The sequence below is a fragment of the Panthera pardus genome, unplaced genomic scaffold, assembly GCF_024362965.1.
Source record: "Panthera pardus isolate Hobbes unplaced genomic scaffold, ASM2436296v1 HiC_scaffold_7, whole genome shotgun sequence".
NCBI lineage: Eukaryota > Metazoa > Chordata > Mammalia > Carnivora > Felidae > Panthera > Panthera pardus.
Window position 1 is genome coordinate 39,357,366 of NW_026527002.1, and position 15,012 is coordinate 39,372,377.

General features: G+C 39.4%; 1 protein-coding gene across 3 annotated transcripts in view; it reads right to left on the reverse strand.

Moving 5' to 3' along the window:
• TRIQK (triple QxxK/R motif containing) overlaps window positions 1-15,012 on the reverse strand; it is a 285,666-nt gene that overhangs the window by 175,754 nt on the left and 94,900 nt on the right. Inside the window, exon 6 of one of the 3 annotated variants that reach the window (XM_053896582.1) lies at window positions 8,524-8,663. The exons of 1 other annotated variant lie outside the window; for it this stretch is intronic. In XM_053896582.1, coding sequence (XP_053752557.1) covers window positions 8,524-8,663 — 140 coding nt within the window. Of the gene's footprint in view, window positions 1-8,523; window positions 8,664-15,012 lie in introns of those variants that run through there. One more of the 3 variants, XR_008420075.1, reaches the window with a different exon arrangement.

Genomic DNA, 15,012 nt, shown 5'->3' on the forward strand with positions numbered 1-15,012 from the left:
TTTCCAAAATTCTTATGGGAGTAGGAAAGATATTCTAAACCTCCGTAAAGTAGTAAAGTAGTAATTGAGACCCTAAAATATTTTTAAGAGATTAGTTCAGAAAGTGTTTTTCTGAATCCTAGAAAATGGATTTCTAGGATTCTGTAAACCTCAAATTTCAGGCATTATTTGATTTGTTACTATAGAATATGGCCCTTTTATTTTACTTTATTCACATTTTAAATATAGCCTAATGAAATAAACATATTTTAACCAGAGTTGTATGCTTTTTTCTTCACAAAGCCTTGTCTGAAAGATTAGAATCATGAAGAAAGGCACATCAAAAATTGTCTACTTTCAGAACAGAAACTCAACATGACCACATATAGTGTGTTTAAATTAAACATCAAAGTGTATGTTTATGTTTTTAAAATTATAGTAAAAGAGCTAACATTTTCTCAGTACATCTTATAGTAAATCGTTCAATAATTAATGTTGCTATTTTAATTAAAATCAACCTTACAGAAAATGACTTAATCGTGTGTTTTATACAAGATTTTTCCTGGTTAAATTTCATAGTAGAATCCTAACCTCATGAGCTATGCAACCAAAACCTTTAAAAGCCATTGGATTGTGGACATGAGGTAGAAAGAAAGAACAAACTTCTGTCACTCTTTATGCAACAAGACCCATGAAGAGAAATTTTTTTTTTCTTAATCAGGAAAATGATGCAGATGACCTTTAAAAGGATATGGATAAAAAGAAGAAAACTTGTGGAAGACAGGCATAGCCACAGAAGGTATTGTGATTAATGTAATTCATAAGCAAATAAAAGCCATTCTCAGTTATCCAATTAAATATGTGTTTTGTTGGGGCACCTGGGTGGCTCAGTCGGTTAAGTGTCTGACTTTGGCTCAGGTCACGGTTTCACAGTTTGTGAGATCGAGCCCCGTGTCGGGCTCTGTGCCGACAGCTCAGAGCCTGGATCGCACTTCAGATTCTGTGCCTCCCTCTCTCTGCACCTCCCCCACTCACGCTCTGTCTCTCTCTCTCTCAAAAATAAATAAACATGAAAAAAAGTTTTTAAAAAAATAAAGTGGCTTCTCAGGGATTAGCTTGAAAATGTGTCTCTCACCCTTATGCCACAGACTGAAATCCAGTTGTTGGTCATGCTTCTATAAAGATTCAACAGATATGACACTGTTAGAAGTCAGTCTGCTGTTGAAAAGGATATCTGTGTAGGAAAGGAGGGATGCTACAGCAATCTCCTACGTACTTAGCATCGCACTGTAGGAGCAGAAGTTGGAGAAAGACATGGGAGGAGCTGTCTTCTAGGCATCCGTGGGTAGTAGAAGCATCTGCCCCATTCACTGCAGTGTGCTCACTGCCCTACACATAGCTTAACACGTATAAAGCACCTAATAAGAATTTCCTGAAGAAATGAATCAATGAAGGTTGAGCCCCAAAAATTACACATAAAAAATTACATTTTCTTTTCTCAGTCTTTCTCCTAAGTTCAGACCAATCCAGGTGGATATCAAATAGACTATAAGATTGTGTCAGTTTGCTACCTAAGGGGCTTGGCATCAGGTCAGCCTCCTAGGCCCACGTATACATGCCACAGCATAAGGATCACACTTCTGTTCAATCATCTAAGCTTCCTTCATCATCGTCCACAGGGATTCCAGTGTCCTGGTGACCAGGAACAAGCTCTCAGGTCTCAGGCCCTGGGAATCAAAACTATCCCGTCTGCCCCAGTTAAATGAATTTAGCATCAGCTGTATTTGCTTCTTCCTTCTCTTCCTCTTGATAGACTAACATCCCTGGAATTAGGAAACCTAACGCTCCTTCTTACAAAACAAGCACTCTCTTCTGGGGGACTGCTTCTCCCTCAACTGTAACTACACGCTTGAGTACAAGTTGCCAATCACGTTATTCTTCCCTCCTCTCCCCCAACAGTTTAATTTCCGAGTGGATTGTGAGGTCGGAGCAATCAGAATCTGTCTGCAGAACGTTGTGAAATAAAGCAGAAAAAGAAATATAAGCCCTTCCCGTGTAAATCTGTGAAATATGGAGAATGGATCGGCTGATGGTCAAATTGTTTTATATATGTGAATGGAAATGGTCTGTAAAAACTAAGATGGTGGGAAAAGCAGGTAAGGGAAAGATGATGAGAGAGAGAGAAGGAGGGAAGGGGAGAAGGACAAGAGAGAAAAAGAAAAAAGAGAAAGATGATAGGATGTGAGTTCAAGGTTCCAATTTTCCTTGAAGACTTAACTCCATCCCTAATCATCCCTCTGTTTTGTGAGGAAAGAGATGGTTCTTTTTGCCCATGTTAATATGATTTTTTGGTCACTTTCAATTAAATTATTGGGGATGATGAAGGATAGCAGTTGGAGGCTTGCCTCCCCCACTTTCTCAAACCACCTGAGGGTCGAGTGCTCTGTGGCCAAGTCCCAGTTTCCCACAATGGTAATCTGTTCATGAACAGCCTGTGTGGGCATCCTCCCACTTCTTGTCTCAGCTCTCCACTCCCTACCTGTGCTTCCTGTGGTTACCTCCCAAATAAATCCGTGGCGCTCAAATCCTTATTTCAGAATTTACTGCTGGGAAAGCCAACTATGGAGAAATAAGAATATTTTTATGCGCTACCATTTTCTGATCATAAAAATAACACTCGTCCGCTGAAGGTAATTTGAAAAATAAAGAGGTACAAAGAAAACAAAAACTGTTAGAACATAATTGTAGCAGATATAATTACTAAAATTTTGATGTATTTCAATCCATATAAATAAATAGAAAGTATTTGGATTGTGTTAACCAAGTGTGAATCTCTATACCACCACCAAGATGTATAACTTAGCAACAGATATTTTACTTTTGCCTGTTTCAGTTTTTTTTTATTAGTAAGGTGTGTATACACAGACACACACACACACAGACACACACACAGACCCACACAGACCCCAACGAGATTGCTGCAAAGGTTAAATGCAATAAAATATGTGAAAGTATGTGTTGCAAAGCAGGTGTCTAATATCCATCATTATTGTTGTTCTTTGTTTCAGGGATTTTCAGTGAAATAGAAGATCTATAGGGCACCTCAGTGGCTTACTCAGTTAACTGTCTGTCTTCGACTTAAGCCATGATCTCGCGGTTCGTGGGTTCGAGCCCCGCGTTGGGCTCTGTGCTGACAGCTCGAAGCCTGTCAGCTTCAGATTCTGTGTCTCCCTCTTTCTCTGCCCCTCCCCTATTCGTGCTCTGTCTCTGTCTCTCTCCCTCAAAAATAAATAAACATTAAACAATTTAAAAAAAGAAACAGAAGATCTACCCATGCCTCGTGCAGCCTACTTGGTACTTTTACTCAGACCCATATTTTCTAATACTTAGAAATATAGAGATCATTGTTTTTCTAAGTGCAGTTGAGAAACCACGAATACCAGAATCACCTAGGGAGCTTATTAAAAAGGGAACTTCCTACATCCCACTAAATCGGTCTTTGAGATAGGGCCTGAGAATATGCATTTCAATAAAGCATCTCCCGTGACTCTTGTTTCTGCTAAAGCAGGAGAAGCAATCATTTAGCTGAAGCTAGTAAATGCGGCCTCAGAGGACTGACACCAGGCCAGTTTCCCGCATCTGTGGGAGTCAAGCCCCCTGGTGAACAGACGCGCACTGAGACTTTGCCTACTCTGAAACTTCACAGCTGTGAATAGTCTGAGCTTTGAAGCCAGGGAGACTTGAACTCAAACCCCAGCTTCGCCATATACTTGCTGTCAGATCTTAAGCAGGGTAACTCAATCACCACGAGCCTCAGTTTCCTCCCACGTGAAATATGGGTGATAGCGATAAACGCCTCCAAGGGTTTGGGATGATTAAAGAGGATAATAATTCAGGCAGAGTACAATGCACGTCACCTGCACTGGAGCAAGTGCCCAGTAAATGGTCGGCATCTTCATTACCACCGTCATCTGCTCTCGGGGAGCACCGGAAGTATACGACCAAGAAAGCATCTCTTGAAAACATCCAACTGTTAAGCTGTGGTAGGGTTGGTTGCTCAGTGAGAAAATGTACTAAAAGATAAAGCTTTGACTTAAAATTCGGATGTCAGAAAACTTACTATCTAACTGAGCCATCTTTGTGCGGGACAAATTCTAGAACCAATGGACTGCCTAGACAACACCTGAAGAGCGGTATCTGCCCAGGTGCATCAGGAGACTGCGTGGTCACCGTGCTATTGATCCAACCTCCACCCTGCAAAGAGCCTGGGATATGGAAAATCCCAGTGTTGCACAGGCTGTCATTTTCTGTTGGTATCTAAAAACTGTGATCCCTCTCTTGCCCAAATCGGCGGCTCAGGGCTAACACTACGCTTTCCAATTTTGCATTAAATAAATGATTTCATTGTTGAGCAGATTATATTTACCAGAAGGAGTTACTTTTTAGGTTTGTCTCCTCTAGTGTAACAAATAATGTTAACAGATAAAATTACAATATAGTTTGTAGTAGGTCATAATTTAATTTCTGTGGCTGGGGGTGAGGGATGATGCAGTGGAGAACTGCAAGTACAGATTTAGGATCGTTAGATTATTTGGGTGCTCATTCCGGTGCCATCACGAGCTGGCTGTGTGACCACAGGGAAATTACTCAACTCTGCTGTTTCTCAGTTCCATCAGCTGCAAAATGAGAAAAATGCCACCTGCCCTAAGTCCCTCAGAGACTGGTAATGAGATCAAATGAGACGCCGCGTAAGTGCTTTGAAAAAGTGTGACAAAAGAACACTTACTTTTCATAAAGGATGGAGCCTCACTTCTTAAACAGAAAGCACCCATGTCTCCTTTTAAGCCACCAAATAGAATTGAAAAAGGCAATGTATAATTATAATAAAGCTCAAAAGATCTGGTCTCCTGGGCCTCATCTTCCTTGCCCTCCCATTGTTGTGGCAGATGATTAATCATCAGGTTCTTGACTTCCCTCTTTGCTGATTGGCCACCCTAGGGTCGTAGCCACTTTTCAAATCCATCTTTGGGCTTTGCAGCTATGCAGGGCAAAAAGCCTTCCCTAGCGTTAGGGCCTGCCAAAGCTGAACCCGGAACCCCCATTAGCCTAATTGACAGCATGACTTTCCCCTGGAGAGAAGAGTGATAATCTAGCTATTTATCTTGTCTGCAGGTTTATCACCACTGTGCTCAGGCAGAGATGTTTAAATATAAAAATGAGGTAAGGCACATTCTTGCCAGACTACGTGCCATTAAAGCCAAGTTGGGGGTCAGAAGCATGAAAGGGGAGCATCTGGGATTGTGGTCTTCTCCGTTGCCACTTAATGTCTCAAGTGGCCTTGGAGTAAGGGGCTGCCCACGAGGGCACGAAAGGACACCTCTTGGTAATTGGGAGCAGGCTGGGGCCGTGTGGCCACCGCTACCCACGGAGCCGCTGCCTGCAAGCCGCTAGACTGCCGCTTTTCCGCAAGGCAGGAGAGGCCCATTAGAAACATGGAGGGGCGGTTTAATTCTGCAACAAGATGTGTACAAATGGATGCCTCCTATCGAAACCCATGCAACAGCTTCCAAAGTTAATTAAAAGCTAATTTTCTAATGAGGTGGCAACACTGGCAACAACACGCTAGCAGTATGAGAGCTGCAGCCAGCAGCCGGTGAGGGAACAGGCAACCTCCTTCTTACAGGATGGAACATCCTACCTGCATCCATTCATTAGCCTCCAGCTGTATTGCTTTCATACCAGACACCAGCATACGCTGTCATAAAACTCAGAAACTGTTTTGGCATTGCCAAGATATCGTGGATACTTATTTTACAGCAGGACCCTCTCCGGGCATAACACCATAGGCAATGAGATCCGTTCCTGGAAATATTAAATCCAGGGGGCAGTGCCGTGGACGTTCTGTTATGTCAAGTGACATGGCATTTTAATCCTTTGGGCAATTGTTAATTGTAAGCCAGACTTGCAATTAGCCTTAATAAATAGAGAGAAAGTGCCTTAAATTAACTGCACTTATGTTGGTTTTGCCTCTTGTTTTGATTTCAAACACATAGCCAAGCAGGATGACTCACGGCCATTATCCTAATGATATGGGTCTCCTGGCCATAGGCAGAGTGTGCCAGGCACCTGTGGCTGTTCCTTGGCATTCTTCGCAGGGAGTGGATAATGATGTCATGCAAATGATGCTGAGAATCGTGAAAAAAAAAATATTTCTACAGAAACTCCAGGATTCTGGATACTTAAGATGTAACTTGTTTGTTCAATTCTATCCATAAATAATTAGAAGACATATTTAGGCTCTCCAACATAGTCTAGGAAACAGAATAAAAAATTATTACATAGTCATCTAACGGTAAGCAGCAGATAGAAAAATCCACTTTGAATTTTCTGCTTCTACGGGAAGCTTCTGGCCGCCAGGTCAATAGAAGAGTCATTTTTTTTATTTGCTCATCCTTTTAGAAAACAGTATAGAGTTAGGGCATTTCAGTTAACTGGTCTTTAGGTACACTCTTTATCTCTTATTCTTGGGCTCATTTTCTCTCCCTCACGATCTCACTTGTAGCTTCTGTCTCTCATTCTTGTATTCATTTATTCTCTCAGCCTCTTGTCTCTGCTCGTTGTGTCTCTTTCTCTCACTCTTGCTCTCTTATAGTCTTATATCCTAGCACTCTCTAGAGTGCTCCAAAGCATATAATATGGAGGTTATGTCTGTGTTGTTACCAGTTCAGGGAAACTTTAAGAAATGCCCCTCACATCTCACTGGCCAACACCGAGTCACATGTCCATACTTAAATCGATCACCAGAAAAGGGAACAAGACCATATGATTGGATCAGATTAACCCGGACTTATTCCCTGGGGTTGGGGCTGGCCTGACCTCCCCAGAAGCAATGGTTGTGCAAATAAGTGTGGCTACCTCAACAGAACGTGGGTTCTGAAGGAAGGGTAAAGGGAAAATGGCTGCTGGACCAGCAACCACTAGTGTCTGCTAGGAGGATCACAAGAAATATATAAAGCATCCCAAACAGAGAGAGAAGAATGGGATCTGAATAACAGCTCTGAGGACTGTTCCCAGAAGAGTCAGATGACCGAAGCTGCGCCCTCTGGAGAGGAAGTAGAGTTCCATGTTCTGTGAGACTAGGACCTACACATGCTGGCCGCTGTAGAAAAACCTTAACCAGTCCTAGGACAAAAAGGAGTTAGGTATCACTCTCGTGTTCTTTTAACAAATGTTGGTTGAGTGCTAACGATGTGGCCGGCACCTCAGAGGACCTATGGTCATGACAAGTGAACAAGATGAAGTTCTGACTCTCATAAAGTGGACTCGCTAGCAAGAGAAAGAGATGATGAGTGGGTTAAATCCGTAAATAAGTAATAGACTGTGAAGAACCTGAGACTGAAATACAGTAGACGGTTCCTGGTTTAGGACAGGAGCAGGGAATCTTAACCAGGCTCGCTAGGAGGGCATCTCTGAGGAAGCAAGGACAAACATAAAATAGGAATGGGAACTTACAAAGAGCTGAGCACCTGCTACAAGTGGCATACAAGCTAAAAGGAATGTTCCAACGACTTCTTGACTTGTCTGATGATTATTTCATTTCTGAAACATTATCGTAATCATTGTGGTTAAAAAGTCATTACTAAGGACATACCATCTGCTAAGAATTTTGTGTGCCTTATTGATTCATTTAATAAATATTCATGACTCACCTACTATGTGCCAGGCACAGTTCGGGACAAGTGCTAAGGAACAGCAATTAACGAAACCAATGACATTTCTTGGGTTGGGGAGCTGACATTCCCATTTAATTCTCACCCGTTAAAAAACAAACACACAAACAAGCCATGAAGTAGATCCTAATCACACTTAGCAGATGGGAATACTGTTGCTTAGAGATATTAAATACCTTGATTAACATTATTTTTCAAAGCCTTGACTTTTGCTATTATACACTGCCTTAAAGGAACCAGTGATACAAAACAGCTGTGGTAGAAAATGCAGGTGGTAATCAAATCTTATGAAGGCAGTCTTCAAAATATCTCAAGTAAAGGTAGGGATAAATCTGTGATGTGAGACCCTACTATAAATATTATTAAAATTCAATTATTTATGTTAAAATTTTAATTGCCTTGATACAATTGTGATAATCCTAATGAAAATGAAAATGAGAAAGTCAATAATGGTGGCTTCAATCAGGATTTTGTCCACAAGTGTCCATGGATGAAAGTCATTGGTTTATCAGTTCCGCGAAATTATATGAAATTTGAATGTCTAGGGGCCTTATTTGGGGAAGGGATGTCCAGGGCTTTAGATTCCTAAAAGTTTGATCCTTCAAAATGGTCTAGAACCATCACTTCAGAAATTACATATATCCCCAAAGGGAGCTTTCCAATGGATTTCACTGTAAAAGGGTATATTAAAGAAGAACACATAACCAAAAGTACCAGAGACTTCTAGAGAATACCATCAGGAAATCTTAGGCCCTACATGAGCTAAAGTGACTGGAAATTGTTAAGGAAAAATATATAAAAAAGTTTCACTTACTGATATCCCACATAAGAGCAGGGAAGGTCCAGGTTTGCCTGTGGCTCAGGTCCGATTGCACAATGCTGACAGCTGACAAGCAGAGAACAGATCTGATAAGGTCTGATGATTTTTCTACCTTGGTTGTCAAGGACAGTGATCTACAGATAGGAAAAGTAGGACGAAGGCTGGTAAGAGGAAATCGAAGCCTGAAATCCATAAGAAGACTGTAAGAATTTCTATGTCTCAATTGCTCTGGTCTCTTAGCTTTCAAATATTCCTTATTTAGAACTTCAAGAAAACTTAGTGTCAGCTCATCAATCTAACTTCAATGTCCTTATGGAATCATTAAAATTTGAAATTTTGGAAGGCTGGAGGTGGGCAAACTTCACTCTGATGATCCAAAACAGGTCAGACAACTTGACTGCAGTCAAGAGTAGAGAAGGGATTGTTTAAAATGTATTTTGTGAGTGCTTAAAATGAACCCAGGCTCACTTTCAGGCTTATTTCCTTTTAAGCTAGCGCTTCTCAAATAAAAGCTTATGGAAACACAAATGCAGTAAAATATTGCTTTCTACAGAATGTTTAATAAACTCCCTATTTGGGAACATTTTTTTTTTCTAGAGCGAAGTATAACATGATCCTACCAATGTTAACTATGAACATGGACAAACCAAACAGAAGTGGTATCACCCACTCAAATACCGGTCTTACTGAAAGCAAAGAGATTTGGAAGCTAAATAGACATGGTTAAAAGACTGTCTCTGGAGTCAGACATTTTTATTTTGGAAACCTAGAACCATTATTTCTAAATTATGACCTTGAAAAGGTCACTTCACTTTTTGAAGCTTCAGTTTCAGTGTAAAATAGGGAAAACAATGTTATCTCTCTCCCAGGGTTCTGTGAGGATCAAAGAAGATGATCACATGGGCTTACCAGCGCACCTAGACTGGCACGATGCTCAATAAAGGATACCTTCTGTTGCGATTTTTATTCCTAGGTAATTAAATGTAGTGGTTTTGGTAGTTGTAAGCGCACGCAATGCTCAAGGAAAGGGGTCAATATAATAGCATAATAAATTTTAGAACTGTTAAAGAAATTATCATATGAAGAATATTAGTAACAAGCGTAATAAGCCCTAATCTCCTCACATGTTAATATAATGCTCCATTAAAACGTTATTAATAATCATTAATGCTAATTGTATTTCAGAGTGAACTCTGCCAAGGTTCCCAAAGAACTGTGAAGTCATACATAATAAATGTCTAAAACATTATAAAAACTTGTGAAATAACAGTATTGATGTACATATAAGTGGTTCATTGAAAGTAACTGAAGAAAAGATAACCACTCTAATTTGCATATTTGTAAATGTGTTTCTGTATTTTAGTGTCCATTTATTCAGGACTGTAAAAAAAAGATATCTACTTCTCAGTGAATCATTACCAGAGCCATCACTCACTGAGATGCTCCTGCAACCACAGTATTTTCAACAGGACAGGAATCCAACAGGACTGAGTCTGTTCAGTCCTTAATTTGGAGTGTGGTAGGCAATTCTGGAAGTTGCTAACCAAATGACCTTTTTCTCTGACTCTACTGTGTCATTCTAACATTTGGACATTCCTATTTATTTATTCTGTATTCAGTCCATTTATTGAGTTTCAGCAATCCAAGGCCAATGTAGGAAAGGATGTATTCGACACGGGGCCAGCCTGCAGGGGGATAAAAGGTTACATAAATAATTCGAATCCTTGATGAGCTGTGGTAAGTGCCTTATGAAAAGTACAGTTGTGCTCTGGGGAGGAAGAGAAAGTGCCATTTCAGTTGAGTCCTGAGGCACCAGTCCTATAGATTTGTGAGTGAGCAGGCGGCAGTGACAGTGGAAAAAGAACCTGGACAGGTGATAAAGCACCATCAAAAAGCAGGGAGGGGAAACAGGTGAGCACTGGGGAACAAATGGTTGTTTTTAGATTTAATTAGATTGGAACAAGGGGTTCATGTGGATTAAGGACTGAGAAATGCTAAGGACCATAGATCAAACCCCAAGGGATACTGAAATTTAAGGCCCAAGAGAGAAAAGGGAAGCCACACAGGGAGCTACACGGAATCAGGTGGAAAAGTGGAAAATAAAAATAATGTGGAGTCAGGAGAAGAAAGTGTGTCAAGTAGAAGATTGTTTCCAACAGTGTCAAATCCCCAGGCAGGCAAAGTGAGAGCTGAAAAGTGTCCATTGAGTTGGACAGTCAGGCCATTATCAGTAATCTCAGCTAGAACAGATGTAGAGATATGAGGAGGAGAATGTAAGTCAAAGTGCAATAGGTGGGGAAGGAAGGGGGGAGTTAGTGAACGTAGGTGAGCCTTGAAAGATTGCTTTTCCAACAGTTGGTTATGAAGAGAAAACTGAAAGCACAGTATTAAGGGCCTGGAAGAAGATGCTCACAGTAGGGAAAGAGGGGGCACGAGGCAGAAATGAGCACAGGGGTGAAGGTGGCAGGATGTGAAGTAAACACAGCTCGCCCCTTGGCTGGAGAAGGGAAGAAGAATCGGGTGGGCCAGCCAGGCTTCTACAGTAGGATGTGCCAATGTAGAAAATAGATAAGGAAGAGAATGCAGAAAGCAGATGATGAATTCTTCTTGGGATGATCTCATTCTGAGGTCCCTCTGAGTCTTATTTTGTAGATCAACGATCTCTAACGTAGAATCGGTGCATCTTAAGACACTAAAGATGTTTGCTATTCATTTCCTGGGCCACACTGCAGTTTACACATGTGTATTACATGTGGTTAATTTTATAAAAATTAGAATCTCTGTAACACTTTCTGATGAGATTGGAGTGACAATAAAAATTGTTTTTACTACTCAGAAATATGGAGCTTATCTTGTAGTATAGTACTTGTAAGAGCAGTAAAACTGAAGAGACGTTGCATTTTCTTTTGCAAAAACACAGATACTGCAGATTTGCTGGTCTTTTCCTTAATGAAACATGTTGTCTGCTTAGATCATAGGAGACCATGCTCAACTAGTGTTCCTACTTCAGTACCCACTTTTCTCAGCCTTTCTCCCTGGATCTTCCTCATCTTGCTGATTTCTTGATATTGACATGCCTAACGATTTTTCCAACAACCTCTCTTCTTCTCCATTTTAACTCATTCCCTAGGAGATCTCTTTCAACTTCATGACTTAAAATGTCAGCCTATATGACTTCCAAGTTTGTATTTTTGGCCTGGACCTCTCCTTCAAAACTTGAGTCTTGTGATATTCAACTGCCTATTCAACATCTCCACTTTAACTATCTCACATATATTTTTTTGAACACCTACGTGTGCCAGGCACTAGTTTCAGCACTTGGAATACACGTTTGACTAGGAAAAAAACCTCTGCCTTTATAGACCTTACATGCCAGTGGTTGAAGACTGAAAGACAGACAATATCCAGAACAGATATTTGCAGAATGTTCAAAAGGGAGTGTTCAATATGAAGGAAAAGGACTATGCTAAATGGCTGGGGGATACTGGAGGCAGGAGAGGTGGCATCAGATTGCAATTTTAAATAGGGTAGTTAGGCCTCAAGGAGAAGGTGACATTTGAACAAAGATGAGAAAGAGGGGAAAGAATGAGTCATAAAGATAGAACAGTGAGTGCAAAGGCCCTCAGGTCGAAGCATGTCTGGTGCAATCAAACCTAGTGTGAATTGTGGCCGTGTCAGAGCAAGTAGGAGAATGGGGACACTCATCCCACCCCCTCTACCTTCTGTTTTACCCAAGCACTTCTCATCTCCTGGCATCCTGTGTTTATGTATTTTTATATATTTTTTTCATTTGTCTATTTCATAACTCTGCTTACCTACTCTTCCAGAATGTGAGCTCTGTGTGGACAGGGATTTTATTCATTTTAGTTGACTACTACATTTCCAGTTCCTAAAAAGTGCCTTGCATGTCGTGGACATGCAGTAAACATTTACAGAGTGAATGAATAAATTAGAAAGAACATGGCAGTATGGTAGACCTGTATCTGCTCACATTTATGCATCTTTTGATTTAAGACAGAAAAAATTGGGGTCTTTTGATTAAAGACAAAAAAATTTGCTGTAGCCACAGGCTATTGAAGTCTGGGAAAAAATACATTACATATTTTTTTAAGAATATGTATCATAAGCTCTATAAGGCTAAAAGGAAAATAACGAATATATAAATATTACTAGGGAATATTTCTGGGTACTATGATTTGGGTTGAGTTTTTTTTTATTAGTTTTATATATTTTTTCTTTAATGAACATATATATTAAAGAATGATAAAACATAAATACACATCCATCTTCTAAGCCTGTGATATTTGGTATATTGATTTGAACTTGTGAAAGAGAGAGAGGAGGTTAGTGTATATTAAAGCCTTGCTTTGGGATCTTATTATAATTTTTGGTTCAGTAGACTATAATTGTGGTGTCCCTCCACAAGCCACAATTTAATGAACCTGACGCCTCATTTCTAGGACCAAAGAGGATTGGGAAACCTGGAGCTCGATAATGCTGTTTTGTTTCATTAAATGTTCTCACTGTCTGTGTGGAAATAAATGTGACTTGTCCCTGACAGATGATAAAAGGCAGCAGACATCATTAGTGTCCATCACATGACTCCTGACACCTACTGGAGAGAGGGCCTCTGTTTGCTCATGATCAGAGGTAAAATCTTTCTACAGATTGATTTGAAATTGCTTCTTAACTTCAATGTTCAGATCTAGCCATGAAACCAAGAGTGCCTTCCTATTCCAACCTTAAAAACCTTCTGAGGTTTTAAATCATTTCAGCTCTGTATTTCAGTCTGTTTCAAGGGGCAGCAATGTTCACAAAGAAAGAGGGCTCCATGGAATGCTTTATTAGAATTTCAAAAAAGTGCCATCTCTCGAACTGCTCATTACCAGGAACAACCTGATGCCAAGCAATTTATGATTATTAAAACATATAATTTGCATATAAATTAAATGAATTAATAAATAGCAGAGATTACAGTAATGTGTTATATTTCCTTATTGTTTGCTATTTTAATTTTTACACATGCTAAAATAAAGAACAAAATGTATAAGTTTTCTTTTGTGTTTTTATAGAGAAAGAATTAAGAAAAATATGAATTGGAGAAATTAGCCTCTATTATTTCATGAGAATGTGTTCTCAGATGGGTGTTTCCCTTGAAACATGGCTTCCTTTTAGAAAATTGAACTATATTTTAATTGTTTTAGCAGATACTTCGCAACATTTGTTCATGTAAGAAAAATTTTAAAGATCTATAAATAACCCAAATGTTTTGCTTTAAATATCACATATAAAAACATTTTCTTATATCAGTAAATGATAGCTTTAATAACCAAATAACAAATATTTATTGAGAAACTATTATGTGTAAGTTAATGTACCAGACACTATGGTAAAAATCAAAACTACTAGACCCCTCCCCTCAAATTATAGAGTCCAAATAGGGATATGCAACTTATAGACACACAAAAAATTTAAAATCAAAAGACAATAAAACCTGTAGCAAATAAATTCAAGGTGATCTTACACATTTAACCTAGAAAAGACTCAATCTCAAACTATTTCCAAAGAAATTCTGGGACTAGAAATAATAGTGTCCTCCTGAAACTGAATCTCTCCTCAAGTCTTCCCCCCAAAATGATAATATCAAAAAAGAGTACAAATAAAATCCCAAATGACTCAAGCCTTTATAGCTTTATTTACGGAAAATATCATGATCAAATTACCCATAAACAGAGATATAAACACCACATTCCAAAAGATCTCCTGAGCCTGTAGATGCCAAACACAGGAAAAAGGAAGCTTAAGAGATACCATTAGAAAGTGGAACACTTTTTATAAAAAGAAAGTACAATGCAAAGTGTCAGAATTTGGGGTCTAGTATCTGGTGGTTCACAGTATCAGCTACAGGAAAGAGGTTTGAGAAAGAGTGGTCCTGAAGAAGTCAGAAGTTTCAAAAACCATTACTTCCTGGAGACAATCCTAAAAGTAGAGAAAATATTATCCCCATGAGGATGTAGTAGAAGTGAGAAAGAAGAAAGAAGTAAGAGAGGGAAACTGAGGATCTTTCAGAAATAAAAGACACAGGCATACGAATTCTGTCTCTCCTACCACCAAGACTATTCATATAAGAAACCAGCCTTACCATGCTGACAGAAGGGGGCACTCCTGGATTACAGACTCTACCCCCAAAATAAGTAGGAATAGGAAAAAAATATCAAGCCAACTCCATACAAAGCTAATGGAAGAAGAAAACCGAAAATTCAAATCAAAATACTTCAGCTGATGAAATGCTCCCTACCAAAGAAGAGAAAACAAAAACAAAAACAAAAGGAAAAAGAAAAATCTGCAAAACAGAAGGGCACTCTAACACAATTTTTAACATAATTGAAAATCGTCAAATAAGCAGCTGTAGATTGGATATAGATATGCAGATATACATATGGATGTATTATTGATACACATAAGAATCAAAAATTTAAAAAT